At 48.5% G+C, this 20,263-nt stretch overlaps 1 protein-coding gene and 1 pseudogene across 2 annotated transcripts; one reads left to right on the forward strand and one right to left on the reverse strand.

Annotated features, from left to right (window-relative positions):
- Window positions 1-770: 770 nt before the first annotated feature.
- On the reverse strand, window positions 771-2,491 carry LOC109782108 (large ribosomal subunit protein mL54). 2 transcript variants are annotated; one of them, XM_045229719.2, is made up of 2 exons: window positions 2,354-2,491; window positions 771-1,468 (listed from the first exon to the last, which is right to left on the reverse strand). In XM_045229719.2, exon 2 carries the CDS (start codon window positions 1,447-1,449, stop codon window positions 1,060-1,062), a length of 390 nt encoding a protein of 129 aa, XP_045085654.1. In that variant the 5' UTR covers window positions 1,450-1,468; window positions 2,354-2,491; the 3' UTR covers window positions 771-1,059. The 2 variants fall into 2 exon arrangements, with proteins under 2 accessions (XP_045085654.1, XP_045085655.1); XM_045229720.2 differs by having other exon boundaries at window positions 771-1,451; window positions 2,354-2,482.
- Window positions 2,492-11,198: 8,707 nt separating this feature from the next.
- LOC141025849 (uncharacterized) lies at window positions 11,199-12,912 on the forward strand (annotated as a pseudogene).
- Window positions 12,913-20,263: the final 7,351 nt, after the last annotated feature.

Genomic DNA, 20,263 nt, shown 5'->3' on the forward strand with positions numbered 1-20,263 from the left:
CAAAGCGTTCATTTGAACAAATAACGTATCTGCCATTTCACTATGGTAACAAAACATGAAGACTCTTTGAAAGAAAATAAAGAAAGAAATTACTAAAGACAATATTTATAGGTAAAGAAACATGGTATGTGTCCGCGTGTTTTTGACCTCCTTTTTCTCTTCGGTTTTGTGCTTGACCTCAACTATAGCTGATCTGAAGTCTACATATATATAGTTCCACAGACAGTAGACAGTACTATGAAGTTCAGAAAAGGTCTGGCTATCCTCTTGTGCGCCTGAAATTTGGGGATTAATGAGAGTGCAGGTTTTAGATAGATATAGCAAAGTTCTAACATTTAATCAGAATTTTGCTTCTTCTTATCTGGTTATCAGTTTAAGGTTGATTGCAGTAGTTGTTACAGTAAAATTGTTGGCGTTCTCTTTTGCTATCAGAACTAAATGTTGCCTCTACTGTATGCTCAGGAACTGAAATATTGTTATTTCTTTGACAAAATACTCTGATTGCGCAAACTCTCAGCAAATGTTGGATCGGACTCTAATATGTTGAATGCATGAGACGATGCAGCTTGAGGATGCACACCATGATTTTTCTTTTATCACTAAAGATCATTGCAGTTTGTGCTAGAAGAGTAGCATTGCGGTGCCGCTCCAAGTTTCAGTCTCCTAAATCACATTCACCTATTATTCAAATGAATTCATGAGTCTGATGCAGCATAGTCACCCTTTGCTAATTTTGCAAAGCTGTAATTTTTGTGTGCATGTTCTACTCATATTCAAATACCTCTGTCTTTCTATTGATAGGCTTAAAACTCCTGCTGCAAAACACAGTGTACCAAGCCAAGCAAGAGCATGGGAAACTTCCTACAGGATTTGCTGCAAGATACAGAAGTTACATCTAAACAAGAACATGACAAACAGCATGTTGGTCGCATAGCCTACATTGTACTGAGCCAAGCAAATAAGTCACTCCATTATTACCAAAAGTAACTAATAAACCTTGTAACAAAAGACAGGACAATATGCTTACTTTGACCACTACATGAGATGTGATTCTCCTGATCAGTTCTTAGCAGTGAGAGCATTGTTTTCCTTGATCCTAGCCCGGTTGTCCAACTTGACGAAACGCTTCAGGTCTTCATAAGGCAGTGTCTTGGCATCTTTCCTCCGCAGCTCGCTCAGCACAGGACGCTTGTCAACCAGGTGCCACAGCCAGTCAGGGTACTCCGAATCTGGTTGGATCTTCGGGTCAGAACCCTCCTTCAGGATATTTGCCCCGAACACAGTTGTACTCTTCATTTCTTTGCTGAGCACAGGTTTAGCATCAGCCGCACCACCTTTTCCGCCCTTCTTTCCCTTGGCCTGAGCTGCAAAGCCTCTTATCCCGACCAATTGAGCTGCATCCCTTGTAATAACTCCATGCTTCAATGCTCGTGTCCAAGACATTGCCATTCCTGGGTTGATATTTTAGCTGCATACATTAATCATCAGAACTAAGTGTCAACTCTGCTTACACAAGAATTAAGTGTCAACTGATAACATGGGAAAACCACCAATGCTGACAGAAGAAAGAGGTTCAAAATCTGCAAACAATTAAGGCATTTGAACAGAGGGCCATATGAGTAGAGAGGTGTAAAAGGAGTATGCTGAGCACATGAGACTTAATAATGAAAAATCAGGTTCGGGGCCTGCTGTTGCAGCCTGTTCCGGCCAGGCGGCCATGAGGTTTTCACTTATACTGTAATATAAGGAATTAAAGCTCGGAAAGCTTACATGTGTTATTTAAGGCTTGTAATTCTGCCTCCAAGATGTTTACTGCAACTTATTTCGAAATTACTATGTTACAGATGATTAAAGATGATGATGGTAAGATATAACCATCATTCAAAGTAAGGTTCTTGCCAGGTAAAAACAGTTCAAACAACATTCAGATTGGAGCAGTCTGAAGTCCTAAAGAACATCAATACTAGTTCCAGCATCAAGCCCCAGCCAGAGCAAAATCTGAATGATCCCTCTGTGTAGGCCACAGTATGGCATCATTCACAATATTTTTCAGGCAATAAGCACCACAATATGATTAGCAAATTTGTCTCCGACTTCAGCAAAAGTATGAGAAAGGAGAAGACCAGATATGCCCCCCATCAGCTAACACAAGTTTCTTTCTTGTTGAAACAAAATCAGTTAAAACATAAGACACTACTTCCTGCATCAAGCATCAGCCGACGCAAAATCAGAAACATATCAAATCCTATAGACCATCTACGCCGCCGCCGCCGCCTTGCTGCGAATGAAGGGATAGGAGAGGGCGCAGGCCGCGCAGAGAGAGAGGGGGGGGGGGGGGGGGGGGGGGGGGGACCTGCCGCGCCGCTGCCCTAGATCCCGCTGCCGCCGCCGCCGCCGCGAGAGAGAGGAAAGTTGAGGGCAAGGAGTAGGGTTTCGTTTGGGGGAGGGTGAGACAAGACCGACAGTTTCGCTTGTCCAGTTTTTTTTTTTTCTTTTTTTAAGCACTTCGCTCGTCCAGTTTTTTTTCTGAGAGTACGCCAAAGATGTACCTTAACTTTATAGAAGAGAGAAAATTATTTAAAAGAGATTACAGACGGCAGGCATCGCCTAGGTGTGCCTACACCCGAACCCTCCCTGAATATGCTAGGAACTACTCACAAAATTGTAGCACTCCACTCCTTCTCGCCATCACCCACACGTGGCGCTTCCTAAATATGAGATGGACTGTGCCAAGCTCGTTACAATTGTCCAGATAGATTTTGCCACTAGTGAACTGCGATGGCGTTTACTTGCTAGGCGCACTTGTATGTGTCAAACAATTTAGTAATTCCAAAAAAACTGTATCTTTTTGGGAATCAAATAGGAGTATAATTAAGTATTGTATACTCCTATGAAAAGTTTGGCCAAGAACTGATTCTCATTGACTTCAGGCTAAAAACAAATCTATGACGACAACATAGCGTGAATAGTACTTGTATATATCGCCTTTTGTCGAATCTTTCACTCAGGATACAACGAAAGTCATTCCCTGGCAAGTATTTTTATACGAATACAATTACTTAATCATGTTGATTCCAAATAAGTTTCAACAAAATTTAACTTCTAAAAAAATATTTATAGGGCGAGCGCGCACCCGGGAGCACCGAATTCGCTTCCGTCTACGGGATAATACGAAGAAAGTATAAAAAGACAACGATCAAATGATTTTTCAATTTAGTTACACGCACGGACAACTTTTTGCGGGAACAACGGAGTGGATTAGCTGGCATGTTTTGATTGGGTACTCCCTCCGTTCCGAAAAACATGTCGCAAGGGCTTTTTCGCAATTTAGTCCTTCGAACTTTCCCGACCAAACCCGCAGTCCACCCCGTCTCCTTCCTCGCTCTCTTCGTCGCTCCCCCACTCTGGCGACGGCGCTGCCTCCGACCCTCCGCCCCACGCCCCACGCCACCTTGCTCCCCCCACCCACCTCTCCGCCGCACCACGTAGCACCCCCCCCCCACGCCGCCGGCTCGTTCCCCTGCCAAAACAGAGCAGGCGGCAAGGTTTGATTTTTGCCGCCGCCTGGTTCACCTGCGCGTCGTGGATAACCGGCTAGTGTGCGGAATCGGCGGCCATAGGAGGAGCGATGGCGTTGAGCTCATGTGCGGAATTGGCGGTCGGAGTGGGAGGAGACGGGATCGATTCCGTCGATCCACGGCTTCCCAGCAAGCGTGGCTCAAGGAGGACGTATGTCTGGGCGAGGCGGAGCTCCTGGTATGCTCGGGGAGCACTAAGGAGGTGCGACGTCGCCGAGCTCCTGTGCCGACGCCGCTGCCGACGTGGGAGGAGACGAGCTCGTTTTTGGAGTGTGGGGGGAGCTCCTGTGCGGAAGCAGCGACCGGCAGCAGGGGAGAAGCAGCGACCGGCCGGCAGCAGCCGTTTTGGCCAACGGCAGGAGATCCACCGGCCTAGAGCCTGGCCGGCGGCAGGATCTTCCCGCGCCTGGATCCTACGTGCGGGTTGATTTTAGAGAATTCAAAGTTGCGGAAGGGTGTTTTTGTAAAAAGTGCGATAGTTCAAATTTGAAACCCCCTGCGACATGTTTTTCGGGACGGGGGAGTATAAAATAAGGCCAGGCTAGTCTAGACGCCCTGCCGCCGTGGGATCAGCCGCTTGTGGACTTGTTCTCACCCTGACCACAGGTAAGAGAAGAAGAAACCGATACGCCACAGCTCCATCCCGGTGACCTTGAAGCACCACTACACCTCGCTTGTGGCGTAGGATGGATGCAGCTCCACCAGGCCATATCGCAGCAATCTGTTCCAAGCACTGCAGGCGGTATGCAGCTCTGCTATCCCGTGGTTCCAACTCTGACGGGTCACGGTCCTGGCTTTGCTCACCCATTGCTCGCTGGCAGCACCGGGTGCGTCGCCCGCCACGTCGCGGTCGACGATAGCCGCATCATCGTCTTTTGGTTGCAACTTTCGCCGTCGTAGTTGCGCAGCCTTTCGCTGGCCGCGGCTTATAATGTCGCCAGTCACAAAGTTTTTGTTTGCCGGTTATAGCTATCGTGGTGCCACTTCCAGCCGGTTGCTATACCGCATCTCGTCGGTTTCAGCAATCGACCTTGACAGTCGAAGTGGTCGACATCATCAGTTTCAGCAAACGTCCTCGTTGGTCGCACCAATTCACCTAGTCGGCCCTAGCCAACTGGCGTCGCTGATTCCACAAGCTGCAACCAGAGCAACTGACGGTGCTGGAGCCGGGCTTCATAAAAGCTCCAACCCAAAGTCGACAGTGCTGGAACCAGAGTTGTATATCGCCATCGCAGCTTCTTGTGAGATGTTGGTTGCAACTCGTTGGCGAGCCCATCCCAGCATCTAAGGGTGTTGCTTGTAGCTCGTCCATCACGCCGGTTGTGGCTCGCCGCCAAGCCATCGCAGCATCCCCGTTGCCGGTTCCAGCTCGCCATGCTGTCGGTTGTAGCTTGATGTGATGACAGTTGCAACTCGTCGTTGCACTCCCGTCTCCCCATGCAGCAACGCCTCCCACCTTGGTCGACCGATGAGGTATCATTGCAATGGCCCTAAAACCATAACGACTGCGAAGGGGTGGCCCTCCCGCTAGCAAAATGGCACGGTAGTGTCACGTGCGGGCCATGAAGGGCACATGAGGCGGGAAAAGTAAGTGAAGAAAGAGGTGGCGATCCATGGAGGTTGCCGCACCAAAGTCGTGTGTGCGCCTGTGCGGTTAAGAACGAGAAAGGTTTGTTTGGGCAAGAAGAAATATGGTGTGGTGCGGTGTGTGGTCAGAAGTCGGGACATGTAGCCTTGTGCGGCCGCTCCCAAAACCGACACAGAGTAGGCTGCACGTGGGCTAGGGCGTGAGTCAGTGAGCGATCGAGCGCTCGTCCGGTCCCCCGTTCAGCAACATTAGAGCATCTCCAGCCGCGCCCCCAACAAGGCCCCCCAGGCGATTTTTCGGTTGCCGGCGTCAAAAAATCGGCCCAGTCGCGCCCCCAGGGGTCCTTTTTTCACCGGCTCGGGCCGAAATTGGCGCCGGCGGACCCAACCCGAACCCGGCGCGCTAGGGGCGCCGGGCGAATCGTTTTTGGCGCGAAAGCGCCGCGGGCCAGCCGCGTCAGCGACACCGCCCGCCTCGTCTTCTCCCGACGCCTCGGTTTCCCGCGGGGAATCAATGGCAAGGCTGCCGCCGGTCAGCTTTGCCATTGATTCCTCACGGGCGGCACGCCGACGCCTCACCTCCCTCGGACGCGTACACACGGACGCGGCGCGGCTATATATGGCCTCGCTCGCCTGTGATGAGTGCCACCTCTCCACCTCTCCCGAGCGCCGCCGCCGAGCTCTTCTCCCCCAGCCCTCCCTCTCCCGAGCGCCGCCGCTGATCTCTTCTCCCCCAGCCACTCCATCTCCCGAGCGCCGCCGCCGATCTCTTCTCCCCAGCCACTCCATCTCCCCGATGGCCGAGCGTTTCCCCGGAGACGAGGCGGCGGCCAACGTCTTCGGCCGCCGTTCGCTCCGCGAACAGGAGTCCTGGCTCCTGTTCCAGGCGAACATCCCGGCGCCGCCGGACATGCGCGCCGGGCCGACGGGCTGGAGGCTCAGCAATGGGGGAGTGCCCATTCCCCCGTTGACCGACGCCGTGGCCAAACCATCCTACTTCGCCGACGAGGTCGAGATCGTGCGCGCCTCCCTCACCGACGCCGAGCTCTCCTTCCCCCAGTACGCCGCCGACAACCACGCGGCTTGGGCGGCGTACTTCGAGCGCCGCCAGCAGCAGCGGCTGGCGTCCACCAACGGGGCGCCGGTGGTCGGCGGCGTGAAGAACAGCGAGGGGCGCCACCTGTGGTGGGGCGCCCCGGCCGCAAACTTGAGGGCGTGCTGACGCACCTCGAGGGCGGCAACAACCCGCCGTTGGCGTACCCCCCGGCGAGGGCGGCCGCCCCGGCGCACCGCCGACGCGACGGGCAATGGGCGCCAAGGAGGTTCGGCGCGTCCTCCTCCTCTTCCTCCTCCAGCTCCTCCTCCCACTCCTCCGGCACTCCGACGCTGCTCGGCGTCAAGGCCGAGCCCGCGGCGGAGACGCCGCTCGGTCGGCGCACTCGCAGCGCCGGCATCGTCATCAACGAGGGCGGCCGGCACGCCTCCTCGTCGGCTCCTCCTTCACGCTTCGTCAAGCCAAAGACGGAGCCGGGGCTCGCGCCGGTGAAGACGGAGCCGGGGCTGGCGCCGGTGAAGACGGAGCACGGCGAAGTCGAGCTCGAGGACGACGCGGCCCTTGAATGGGCACGTCAGGACTCCATCAAGATGGCGACGGAGCGCCAGCGCGCCGCCCTGCGGCGCTTCGAGCAGCGCCGCCGAGGCCGCGACGAAGGAGGAGTCGTCATCATCGACGACAGCGACGACGACGACGACGCGCCGCCGCCGCCACCAGCCGGGGAGGGGTCCAGCAGGGGCGCCCGAATCAAGGAGGAGAAGGCCGACGATGGCGGCGACTTCTCGGCCTTCAGCAAGTTTTTTTTTATTAGTTTTTATATGTAATGGCGACTACTCGACTTAAATCCGCGAATATAAGCCCAAGTTTGCCGAAATTTGGCGTGTTTTAGCCGAATTTTGCATAAATTTGCTACACAATTTTTTTTCCCGCGCCTGGGGCCGGCCCTGGGGCGGCGGCTGGGGGCCAACTCGCCCCCAGGCCCATTTTTTTCGCCGGGTCACCCCAGGCGGCGATTTTAGGCGCCCCCTGGGGGCCAACGGCTGGAGATGCTCTTAGCCAAAATAAATAATACCTTTATTTTTTTAGCGTGGACATCCAATGTCTTTACATATACCACTTCTTCTTCCTTCCCCTTCGCCTTGGTACGCCGACCATAGGCTTCACGCGAATCACATGAAACGGGCAAGAACAAATTCGCGCTGGTCGCCTGGTCCCATGCAATAGGGGCAAGGAAGCTAGATGGCTCTAAGCTTAACAGAGAGTGTGCTGCACTCTGTAAATTTGTGTTGGTTCCTTTCCAGCTTTCAAGTCCTTTGCCATCTCGTGTTTCTCGCATATGGTGGTCAAAGCTGTAGGAGGGATGCATTTCCAGATGCCTCACATTTCTAATGTTTTTTGCGCACTCATTTAGCTCATATACTAGTCTTCACATCATATATACTAGTCTTCACATCATTGTCACGTCTCTGTCTTTCTCCCATGTTTCGGCTATGTTCTTGTTTTTTGGTAGACTTGTAGGTTCAAAAGGAGAGGAAGATTTAAGATCTGTATAATTCTAGTTATAGGATTGCACAACAACTGGATATATATACTGAGCTAGGTGAGTAGGTGTGAAAGCATGCACTTGTACCATGTCCTTAAGTATGGGTATGCTTAGAGACGCGACGTTGGTGAGACATTAGCTGATCTTTTAAATTAAGTTGATCTCCGTATCTTCTAGTACAAAATAATCTCATATGTGTGTTACAACTCGCCAATGGTCGCTCCCTCTCATAAAAGCATGTGACAAATATTCTTTTTCAGAAGGATAGGTGAGGCCGAGACAAAAGAGTTATATGGAAAGGTGTGTACTTCAAGACATGTGGCAGCATGCCCGAGATCACAGAAGAAACTATATTAAGGCATACATTATACATGGATAGAAAGAAATGTGTTTTTTGCATATTGTCTTGAAAGCTAGTGACGGCCTAGTGTTTTGCGTAATTTAAATCCATGCGCTTCTGAGTTTAGAAATATTCCAGAGATGCTAATCACACACTACAACTGCAACTTACGATTAAAAGTATGGCCACGTTGTATACAAGCCTAGGGGAAAAAAGGGGGTTTAGAAGGGACGTGAATTTTTGGGACATGCAGCCACGCGCTGCCGAAATCCCGGTCGTCCGCTAGCGCGTCGTGATTGCTACTTTTTATAGGCCTTTCGCAATACGCGACGTGTTAATTACCAGCTTTCCAGAATACGCTGTGGTATACGCCACACTAATGGAGCAGGCGTCATTAAATTGATCGTACGAATACAAGGCCCACGTGCCCGGCCCAGGCGATGGAATAACTGCGCGGAAATGGTTTCCCACATACGAAAATAGATTAGCACATGAAATCCATTGTGATGCGTGTGTTTCGTTGCCGTACGAGCGCACATGCCTGTCTATAATCATCTCTCGTTTGCCTCACACCCCGCAGCATGACGAAGTTTTTGAGGCCTGGTTCTGGATATGGGACTTCTAGCGAGACGTTGGAGTTGTGTTTTCAGCCAGATTCCGTGGTTTTGGGAAGCCATTCGGGGCTGCTCGCCCTCCTACGGGAGGTGACCGAAGATGACTCAACTGACAGGTTTGCAGATTTTTTCGATTCTGTTGATGTTCGTCGAGAACCAGGTATTACGGTTTCAGACAAGCAAAAGTTTGAGAGGGCAGAGAACAAATACATAGCGCTTGATGATAAGGTGGGATGGTAACATGGGTTAGGAGGTAAGTTTTGTGTGCCGTAACACTGTTTCTTTCGCGGACATCCATCCAGCTTGAGCTTGAGCTTACCTAAAACCTCTCTGTGATTTCTCTCAGGAAAAGGAGAGCTGCCATGCATGCCTGCCGTTGCGTTGATGGCGCATTCAACCGCTTGCTGGGTGGCTTTATGATTTGCAGGGCAGGTGGGGGGATTGAATCGCACTGGCATGTTTTAACTTCACCATTACTCATGTCGGCTGACCATGTCTTTGAATTATTGTTGTTCGGACGGGTGTGGTGTTCATCGTAGCGCCTGGTGTTAATGTTGTTCGCTTCTCCTGAGAGTAATTTAATTATGTTTTGCAGTGTTCTATTGTGATTACCGTACTCGGATTACGTAAACATGGTCCAACATGGACTTAATGCTCCATTATCACAACCGTTGCAGTGTATTATTGATAGGCCTCCCGTAAAAGAAAAAGTATTATTGATAGGCCATCATGCTATATACGTACGACACGGCATGCACTGGCAGATACATGCAAATACATAAAGCACCCAGAGAGAAGAATTACATACGGGGACTAGAGCAAATCCATTGCCCGGGATACAAATGGGAACTACATCAAATCAATCTCGCTGGATACATATGGGGGCTAGAGCAAATCCACTAGACCGGGGGGAGATTCAGAGCTTGTGCATGCAGATAATGGCCATGAGCAGCAGGTTCACGACACCGAGGATGAACACATGGTTGTGAGCGGGGCGGGTGGCAAGCTAAGAGAGATGAAGAAGCAGAAGTGAGAATATGGTTTGAGCGAGCAAGCATGGGGTTTAAAAGGACCGCGATGAGCGTCACTGAGATGCGTGAGGCCCACAACTCCGTTCAATGCCCCCCTCCTGCCTTGCAGGCCATCTACTGCGCATGTCAGTTGAAAAAATACATGGGATACAGAGTGTTATACGAGAGGCTGGAATCATTATACAACTTGCGTGTATTCTGGTTGCACGAATCACGAGAGGGCATGCGGTGTGGATTTCAGCAACGCGTGGCCGCATGTCCACTCGCGATTATTCAGTTTAGAAGAGAGTATGTAGCTAGACTGCACTAGTAAACCGTGTATTGAACCCTATAATGTATAAATGTTTATTTTAGTGCATGCTGCTCTGTCAATTTAAATTAACAGAAAATAAAGAGGTCGTTTTTCTTGACAGAGCCACATCATAATTATGCGTTCATTGAGTGTTTTTAAGCTCTTTTTCCCTTTTGGCTTTGTGTTTGTTGTACATACACATGTCTTTTCCTTTTGGGGATTCTTGTATGTTAAGTAAATAGCAACCCGAATTACATCTAATAAATGTGACGTAAGACCTTTTAAAATGGAGCTATATGTGTAGATAATAGATGGTTTCCTCTTGTACACACCTGATACTTATGTGTCGCCAGTCTGTAATGTAACTATTTGTTTATTTCATTTTAGTAGAAAGAAAAATGCATAAGAGCAACTCCAATGGGGCGACCCATTTCGTCCGCGTCCGTCCGTTTGGGTCGGCGTGGACAGAAAAGGCGGCCCAACGCGCCGACCCAAACGGACGCGCGTCTGTTTTTCGTCCGCGGGCGGCCCATTTTTTAGCCTGATTTGCGTCGGTGCGAACACGCGACGGACGCGCGCGCGGTCACATACTCCTGTCCCCGGGCCCGCTGGTCTGTGGCACATTGGCCTCCCTCCCCCCGGCGAACAAGCAACCCTCGCCCCCCGCCTCCTCCGTCACCGACGCCGCCGCCCATTTTTGCGGCGACTCTTCCAGCTGCCGCCGCCTCCACATCCGCCCAGCAACGCCGCCCTTGTCCCCAGTCGCCCGCCGCCGCCGGGGAGCAAACTAGTTCCCGCCGCCGCTTCCCCCACCGCACAGCCGCCCGCGACCAACAAGACGCCTCGCCGCCCCCGCCACATACGACCGGCACGCTCGTCGGACGCCGTCACACTCGTCGGACGCCGGTCGGGCAGCTAGCTGGTCTGCGGGCGCCGCGTCTCCCCTCGCCGGCCGTCTCCTTCTTCGACGCCCGCAAGCTGTTCGACAGTTTGCCAAGGTACGAAAATGGACTTCGCCGACGAGTTCTTTTTCCACAATTTCATTTGCGACTCCGACGATTCGTCGTCCGACGACGAGGAGGAGATATTGGCTGCCGTGTTGGTTCATCACCACCTCAACAACCAGCGGCCGTTGTTCCGTGGCTCCATTTCGGGCCACCTTCCGGCGTTGAATCGTAACCGAGAGAGCGGGCATTTCCTTCTCTGAAAGGACTACTTTGATACAACAAACCCGTTGTTCAAACATCACAAATTCCGCCGCCGGTTCCGTATGAGTAGGCATGTTTTCAACCGTATTAGAGAGGGAGTGGTCGGCTATGATGACTACTTCGAGTGCAAAGAGGATGCCGTCGGCAAGATTGGTTTCTCCTCTTATCAGAAATGCACTGCCGCCATCCGAATGCTTGCATACGGAGTGCCCGGTGATCTCATTGACGAGTACGTCCGTATGAGCGAGTCTACATGCCTAGAGTCCCTGTATAAGTTCTGCAAGGCTGTGATTGCTGTGTTTGGCCCTGAGTACTTGAGAGAGCCGACAGCTGCAGATACAGCCCGTTTGTTGGCGATGAATGCTAGCAGGGGCTTCCCGGGATGCTTGGCAGCATAGACTGCATGCACTGGGAGTGGAAGAACTGCCCTTCTACTTGGCAAGGGCAGTATAAGGGACATGTCAGGGCTTGCACTGTCATACTAGAGGCCGTGGCGTCTCAAGATCTCTGGATCTGGCACTCTTTCTTTGGCATGGCTGGATCACACAATGATATCAACATGCTTCAGCGCTCGCCGGTGTTTGCTAGGCTTGCCGAAGGCAACAGCCCACCGGTGAACTTTACTGTCAACGGCCACAACTACGACAAAGGGTACTATTTGGATGACGGTATCTATCCTCAGTGGACCACTATTGTAAAGACAATACCCAACCCTGTTGGAGAGAAAAGGAAAAGATTTGCCCAAGAGCAAGAGAGTGCTAGAAAGGATGTCGAGCGTGCCTTTGTTGTTTTGCAATCTCGATGGGGCATCGTTCGGTATCCTGCTAATACTTGGAGCACACAGAAACTATGGGAGGTGATGACTGCTTGCGTGATCATGCACAATATGATCGTAGAAGACGAGCGCCCGGAACGTCTGTACGATCAAGGCTTTCAGTTTCAGGGTGAGAATGTTGTGCCTGAGCATGGAGTAGCGGCAACATTTGAGCAGTTCACTCAATTTCATGAAGACATGCGTGATTGGGAAACTCACGTGCAACTGCAAAATGATTTGGTTGAGCATATGTGGACTCATGTTGACAACCAATAGATGTATCTTCTTTTATTCGTTCGTAAAACTGTGTGAAACATTTCTATTTTTATTTGGCCTGTAAACTATACTATTTATTTGGGCGGACTATTTTGTTTGTTAAATTTTCATTTCACAATATGTTGAATGCAATGCAAAATTGGGCGGCCAGCCGGCCACGCCTGCACATATGGGTCGGCGCATTGGGCGCGCTGCCGACTCATATGAAAAACAGGGCGGACGCCGGGCGGGCGGCCGACCCAAACGGACAAAAAGCGGACGAAATCGCCGTTCGTTTGGGTCGGCCCGTTGGAGTTGCTCTAATATGTCGTGTAGCCATTGCAACGAATTCGTAAAAGTATTTTTTATGTAATAGGCAAGTCTAAGTGGATCATCTTGCTTCTCCACCTGAAATCCACTATCTACGCTTTTCAGTGCATGACACATCTCCTGGTCGTACTTGGACCACAAGAGGTAGTACAATTTGCTGACCTTCAGCATCATTCATATGATCACTAGGCATTGCAAAGTCTTCTGATCAACCTATCCCATACTACAACAAGCAGAACAACTCTGTGTTAGCCTTGAGCAGGTGATGCATTTCTGAATGCCTCCTATTCACAATGCACCACACACGTTCAACATCAATAGCACTATGGATTCTCCATTTGATATAATCTCTCTTTTCCATGAATCACACCTCCATCTGTGTTGATTTGCATGCTACTGGCTAGATAACAGAGCTAAAGACATGTAACAAGCTATATATGAAACAACATGCAACGGGAGAAGATACGTGTTATGGAAGGTTGATGACGAGCGTCGGATCCTTCGTTCGAGATTGCATTTTACAAGGACCCACACACCACATTCACATCACCACACCCAAGGTCACTGAATCACACACTAGACTAAAAATGTACACCCAGATTAAAAAATAAGCTATATTTGTTTATATGTTATCAAAACATGGTTTGCTTGGTTATCTTAGTGAGCATTAAATTACTAAATCTCATGTTAAGATCATTTGGCAAAAGAATGTTCTGCCATTGGTAAGGAAAACAAAGTTCAAATCCTTTTCAAAAAAGCGGGGTTCAAATCCATCACAAGACTAAAGGTGAGCTTGCATCGGATGTCTCCACTGCCTGCAGGGTTCGGAGAGCACAAATCAGGAGTCTCCATCAACTCAGTTCACCGGAGCGTTCGGATCCTGCACAAGGAGAGTATTTTGTCGCGAGGTAAAGGGAAGATGTGCGATGGTGCGAGGACGTAATGTGGCAACATGCTTACATGGGCATGCGCGATGCTTCCTCCTTAACCCCGACGACCGGAGCGCATGGATCTGGCGCAAGGAATATCAGTGCTAGGTCATGCATCCACCCGTGTGTGCATCGTGCCACAGTGGTGGAGCTTTTTATATCAGGAACACTATATTCAACAACGGCTAGAGGTGCAAGCGGTGGTACACTTATGACTTATCCCATGAAACTGGTCAATTAGTTCAATGTTGGATGTAAGATTAACACTACATGTATGGACCGTGGTGCTGGCCGCAAACGCACCCCGCTTGCATCCTTAGCTATAGTATTTTTCATTCACATTTGACCATTCTTTTGTGCTCATGTTTTGTATAGCAAAGGTTCGCCCTGTCTACGTAGCCACTTTGTGGTTGAACCAAAACATCGTTCCTTTTAACATTTTCAAACGGTGCATTTCTCTTTGCTGAAAACATGCTATCTTTGCTCAGCACTAGTGGTTGGGGTGCCATCCGGTGGCGCCGCTTGAGAGAAAGTTGTACGCACGTTTTTATTTTATAAAAATACATAGAGTCCTTGCCTCCGTCTAAAAATCATCTCAGAAAAATTCTCACCTTCATCTAAAAAAGAAGTAAAGCATTTTTACCACCGCAGCCTAATAGTGAGTGCCACTTTGCATAACCCTCTATTTAAAAAATACCAGAGGTCCTCACCTCCATCTAAAAAGAAAAAAATATTTAAAAAATAATCCACACCTTCATCTATTTTTTTCAAAAGATTTCTCACCGCGGCGAACCAGCTTGCACCTCGTGGCATAGCTGGTTAGCCGTCCTTTACGTGTAGCTTAATGAGTTTAATTTTGAATGGATTCTTTCCATGAATCCCTCACTTGTAATTTTTTTTTAAAGAAATACACATGCTAAGGCCTCTAATCATAGTTTGGCACTTTCGTTGAGCCTAGCGATCTATAGATTATGAGCACTTTGATAGATTATGATCATCATTAATTGTGCTTACATTGTTCTAGTTTCGGATTAAATGAACAAGCACCCGAACATGGACAGAAGTTCTGATTGTGCATCACATATTCATAATTAATTATCAACCTAATGGTGTATTCGAATTTGTATTCATGATTAAAAGTCTTAAATGGCTCAGAGTATAGTGATTAAAATGGAGCATATTTTCAAGAAGTGTCCTTCTTTTTGTCTTAGTATATCAACATATAGACCACACATGCAAGATGTTAGGGGTAATTAACTAGGAACGTTGCAGCAACTCCTTCAATAACATTGCTCAAATCACCCATGGTAAATGTATTTTCAGTTTCCTCACATTCCCAATGTTGCGCATGCGTCCAACTCCACCCAATCAATCATACTGTTGGGTTCTACGGTAGGGAGCGTCGACTGCAAATTAAAATTTTCCTACGCGCAAAACAACCAGGAACATGCTACGGGAGATGGATCACAGTTCGTTACCACTAGATGCGCAGTGCCGTGCAACGGAAGTAGAGTTGAGGCAGCGCGTTCCCGGAGTCGCCTCGCGTTCCCAGAGTCGTCTCCTCCTTGCCGGTCTCCCACGTAGCCGATCGGATCCCGCGAACAGGTTCGCCGGAGCGGCGCAAGTGCACCGCCTCTAATGATATCCGCGCGTGCAGGAGGAACGTCGTGCGGCGGACTGCTAGGTCCGATCACACAACCGGCGGCGAAGTGGAGGTGGCTAGTTGCAACACATGCAAAGCCCTAACGACGGCGCCGAAGCGATTAACCTCATGAGTGTGCCGCACGTCCACTTTATATAGGCATCCGTCGCGGGCTCAACACTTGGGCCTCGCAAGGATCCTAAAGCCCATAAGTCTACTCGGTCGCAATCCGAATACAGCTCGGATCACATCCGACCAGTGTCCTTGGATCCGACCTCGTAGGTTCCTTCCCTTAAGCGCGCGATCCCTTAGGTTCAAGCCGGCTTGGTCGCAGTTCGGATCACCTCCGAACTGCACGGTTGGTAGAGGCCTCTAGCAAGGCATGCCGAACACCAAGCAGACTATGAAGCTGGTTAGGCGAACCTGTACATCACACTTCCATTCCTTTTGCCACACGATATATGTTGTCGGGCTCAAGGCGAGTATGTCATCCTTGTGCTAGCCCGACCTCTTTCTCGTTTCAGTGATGCCGACCACAAACCGGATTATCTCATAATCCTTGTCGCATGGCCATGCTTATCCTGGTCGGATCACACGAGGGGCCCAGAGTATATCTCTCCTGATCGAAGGGGCAAATCCCATCTTGCTCGACCATGTCTCGCAGCATGGGTCTGGACAAGCCTGAAACCTACCTTTGTAACTACCCAGTCACGGAGTAGCGTTTGGTCGGCCCAAAGCAGATCTGTTACCATCCCGAGTACATGCGCCAGCTCAGGTCTTAGGACATAGAACGTATGTTGTACTAGAGACTCACAGATGACATATCGCTGCGTCTCATAGTTGTGTCTGTCCGACTCGGACCTTATCTCGACTCGGATCCGACTACGTCGAATCCGACCAGACCTTTCCAACTCCATATTATCCGGTTAGCATCCAATGCTCCATGGCTAGTGAGACCAAGCCATCGACCGTGTCATATGCTAATCTAGTCGGCTGCGCGTCCACACAACCCTTTCGACTAGGGACCTTTTAGGACAGTCATCATACAATGCGTAGTCCCACAAACAAGTCACGTACTTGCTGATACACATCATTGATAATGTCCAAGGACTATCTTTATTCATAAACACATAGGAAATATCATCATGCATGATTGCCTTTAGGGCATATCTCCAACACATACATCACTACTGATCTCTCTCTTTGGAATATTTATTGCCTTCGTGTTGGTTTGGCTGCATATACCATGGCAAAGAGAGCAAAGATGGTTGGACAATGGGCACAGAACTGGACAACGTACATATGAATATGTGAACTCCACCTTATGACAAACAATACTATTCATTTTTTAGTTGAGTCACAATACTATTCACCAAAAGCTCAAAGTTAAATGATCTGAAACCTATAGGGTACATGGATTATATATTTGATCCCTAATCGCGAGATAAGTGGATAATGAACCAAAAAATGGGGACATAAGTAAGTACTCCCCTTGTTCCGAAATAGTTGAAGTTCGAGATTTACCCCAAGTCAAACTTCTTTAAGATTGACCATGTATAGTGAAAAAAAATTATAAATACAACATCAAATATGTATTTTATGAATCTAATGAAACAATTTTTGTGTGGATGTTGGTACATTTTTTAATAGACCTAGTCAAACTTAGCAATGTTTGACTTAGGACAAACCTAAAACTTCAAGTATTTTGGAATGGTGAGAGCAGTACACTCCATACATTTGCTACATGGTCACATACTACTCATGCTAGGGCTGCATTTTTTTCCCTAGAACTTTCATTCCTAGTAGATTTTTGTTCAGTGCATAATGCAAACATATGGTACCCAAATTTTGGGTGCGCGTTACACAAGAACATGAAGATTGGATCCCTTTACTAGCATTAACTACTATCTCCACCAATCTTTTTGAATTTGTGTAGTTATTGTACATGAAACTTAGAATGTTACTTTTGTTGGGGAACGTAGCAATAATTCAAAATTTTCTACGCATCACCAAGATCAATCTATGGAGCTTACTAGCAACGAGAGGGGAGGAGTGCATCTACATACCCTTGTAGATCGCTAAGCGGAAGCGTTACAAGAACGCGGTTGATGGAGTCGTACTCGCAGCGATTCAAATCGCGGAAGATCCGATCTAGTGCCGAACAGAAGAAGTTGAGGGAGAACTCCAGCAGCACGACGGCGTGGTGGCAATGGAGCTCGTGGTTCTCCGACAGAGCTTCGCTAAGCACTACGGAGGAGGAGGAGGAGGTGTATGAGGAGGGAGGGTTGCGCCAGGGAAGAGGTGCGGCTACCCTCCCACCCCTCCACTATATATAGGGGCAAGGGGAGAGGGGGAGGCGCCCTAGGGTTTCCCCTAGGAGGCGGCGGCCAAGCAGATTGAATCTCCCTAGGAAAAATCCTAGGGAGACTTGCCCCCCAAGCCAAGCAGGTGGAGGCTTGCCTCCCAAGCCAGGTGGAGGCGCCCCACCTCCCCAAGTAACGTGGGAAAGGGTGTGGGGGGCGCACCACCCCTTAGTGGGCTGGTTTGCCCCTTCCCCTTTGGCCCATGAGGCCCTCCAACACTTGTCGGGGCTCCCGAAACACCTTTCGGTCATGCTGGCCATAGCCTGGTACCCCCGGAACACTTCCGGACTCCAATACCCTTCGTCCAATATATCGATCTTCACCGCCGGACCATTCCGGAACTCCTCGTGATGTCCAGGATCTCATCCGGGACTCCGAACAACCTTCGGTAACCACATACTATTTCCCATAACAACTCTAGCGTCACCGAACCTTAAGTGTGTAGACCCTACGGGTTCGGGAACCATGCAGACATGACCGAGATACCTCTCCGGCCAATAACCAATAGCGGGATCTGGATACCCATATTGGCTCCCACATGTTCCACGATGATCTCATCGGATGAACCACGATGTCGGGGATTCAATCAATCCCGTATACAATTCCCTTTGTCTACCAGTATAGTACTTGCCCGAGATTCGATCGTCGGTATCCCGATACCTTGTTCAATCTCGTTACCGGCAAGTCTCTTTACTCGTTCCGTAACACATCATCCCGTGATCAACTCCTTGGTCACATTGTGCACATTATGATGATGTCCTACCGAGTGGGCCCAGAGATACCTCTCCGTCATACGGAGTGACAAATCCCAGTCTCGATTCGTGCCAACCCAACAGACACTTTCAGAGATACCTGTAATGCACCTTTATAGCCACCCAGTTACGTTGTGACGTTTGGTACACCCAAAGCATTCCTACGGTATCCGGGAGTTGCACAATCTCATGGTCTAAGGAAATGATACTTGACATTAGAAAAGCTCTTAGCAAACGAACTACACGATCTTGTGCTATGCTTAGGATTGGGTCTTGTCCATCACATCATTCTCCTAATGATGTGATCCCGTTATCAATGACATCCAATGTCCATGGTCAGGAAACCATAACCATCTATTGATCAACGAGCTAGTCAACTAGAGGCTTACTAGGGACATGTTGTGGTCTATGTATTCACACATGTATTACGGTTTCCAGTTAATACAATTATAGCATGAACAATAGACAATTATCATGAACAAGGAAATACAATAATAACCATTTTATTATTGCCTCTAGGGCATATTTCCAACAACTTTGATATGTAAACTCTAAATAATAGTACTGTAAAAATACTTTTCATGGAAAACCATGTCATTTGCACCTTAGGAACTCAAATAGTTGCTTGACTACACATACACTTAACCAATTTATAAGTGGCAAAACAACTACTTACCTTCGCAAGACACATTTGAGAAGTAAAAACAGAATAATGAATACCAATTGGACCTCATTACCAAAATGTGATGTGATTTCTTAAGATGGTATGCTAGTGTTTTGTGTTGGAACTATTTTTTATTATGGAAGTTCTTAATGAATTAGTAAAGTAACCCGGTCGAATGAGATAACATATTTTAATTGTTAGTGAGGAATCACATGAGTTAGTATGACACCTGGAAAATATTGGGTTTGGTAAATACTCCCTCCGTCCCAAAATAAGTGTCTCAGCTTTAGTACAACTTTGTACTAAAGTTAGTACAAAGTTGAGACACTTATTTTGGGACGGAGGAAGTATAAAATTAGGTATGGTTAGTTTTATAGGAATTTGGTTTTGTGTTGCTTAGGCCATGTAAGGTGTTAGAATTGCATTTGAGTTCGTTGATTTTGTTAGGAGAAGCACATTGCTTGTTCTACAAAAGAAAACCCCATAGATATAAACATGTGAAGAAGACCTTAGGGCTCCATTTTACTACATAAGGGAACGGATATATGTTGGCTCTGCCCATGATGTCATCATGGTCGCATGTGTATAGAATCCTTAACCCCGAATTCTCCAAAGATGGTCTTCATTCTAAGCACAACTCGTTCCAAAACATCCCGGGACATGTTTTCTGATACCCTTAAATCTGAGCAGCATTGCAGACATGTAACTCCTCATAACTGCTAGTTCTTTTATTTGTCATATAGAGTCTGTTCTTCTTGCTAGTTATGAGGGGAACTAGTATGGGGATAACGATTATTACTAGTAGGTTGCATTAGGGAAACTAGATGCATATATGAGTGAATATATCAAGATAACCCATTTCAAAACATATATCAAGCTAAGGCCAAATACAGTGTGTCCTTTATAAGGCCTTTTATGCTTGAGCAAGGGAAGATTTCTAGGAGACTCGGATATCAATGCACCAACAATAAACCACAAGAAACTCCATTTTTAAGGTAATTTCATAAAAAATAACATAAGGAAATATGTGTTGATGGAAAGCGCCTGTGATAACCCTCACAACAAAGGGCATCATTAAGCCTTGATACATTTTAGAGCCATTTTGCTAAAAAAACACGAATTAATCCATGGCGCGACATGAAGTGCACGGTCATTCCAGATCTATAACATGGAGTGTTGATGGGGTAGTGTGTGAGTATATGTACATAACTATCATTTTCATGCGCAACAACGATAAAGGGTACAAGATGGATCTCGAGAATGGTTA

This window comes from Aegilops tauschii, chromosome 6 (genome assembly GCF_002575655.3).
Source record: "Aegilops tauschii subsp. strangulata cultivar AL8/78 chromosome 6, Aet v6.0, whole genome shotgun sequence".
Lineage (NCBI taxonomy): Eukaryota > Viridiplantae > Streptophyta > Magnoliopsida > Poales > Poaceae > Aegilops > Aegilops tauschii.

Coding starts and splice junctions, on each gene's coding strand:
- LOC109782108 (XM_045229719.2), bottom strand. CDS start 1,449: ATGGCAATGTCTTGGACACGAGCATTGAAGCATGGAGTTATTACAAGG.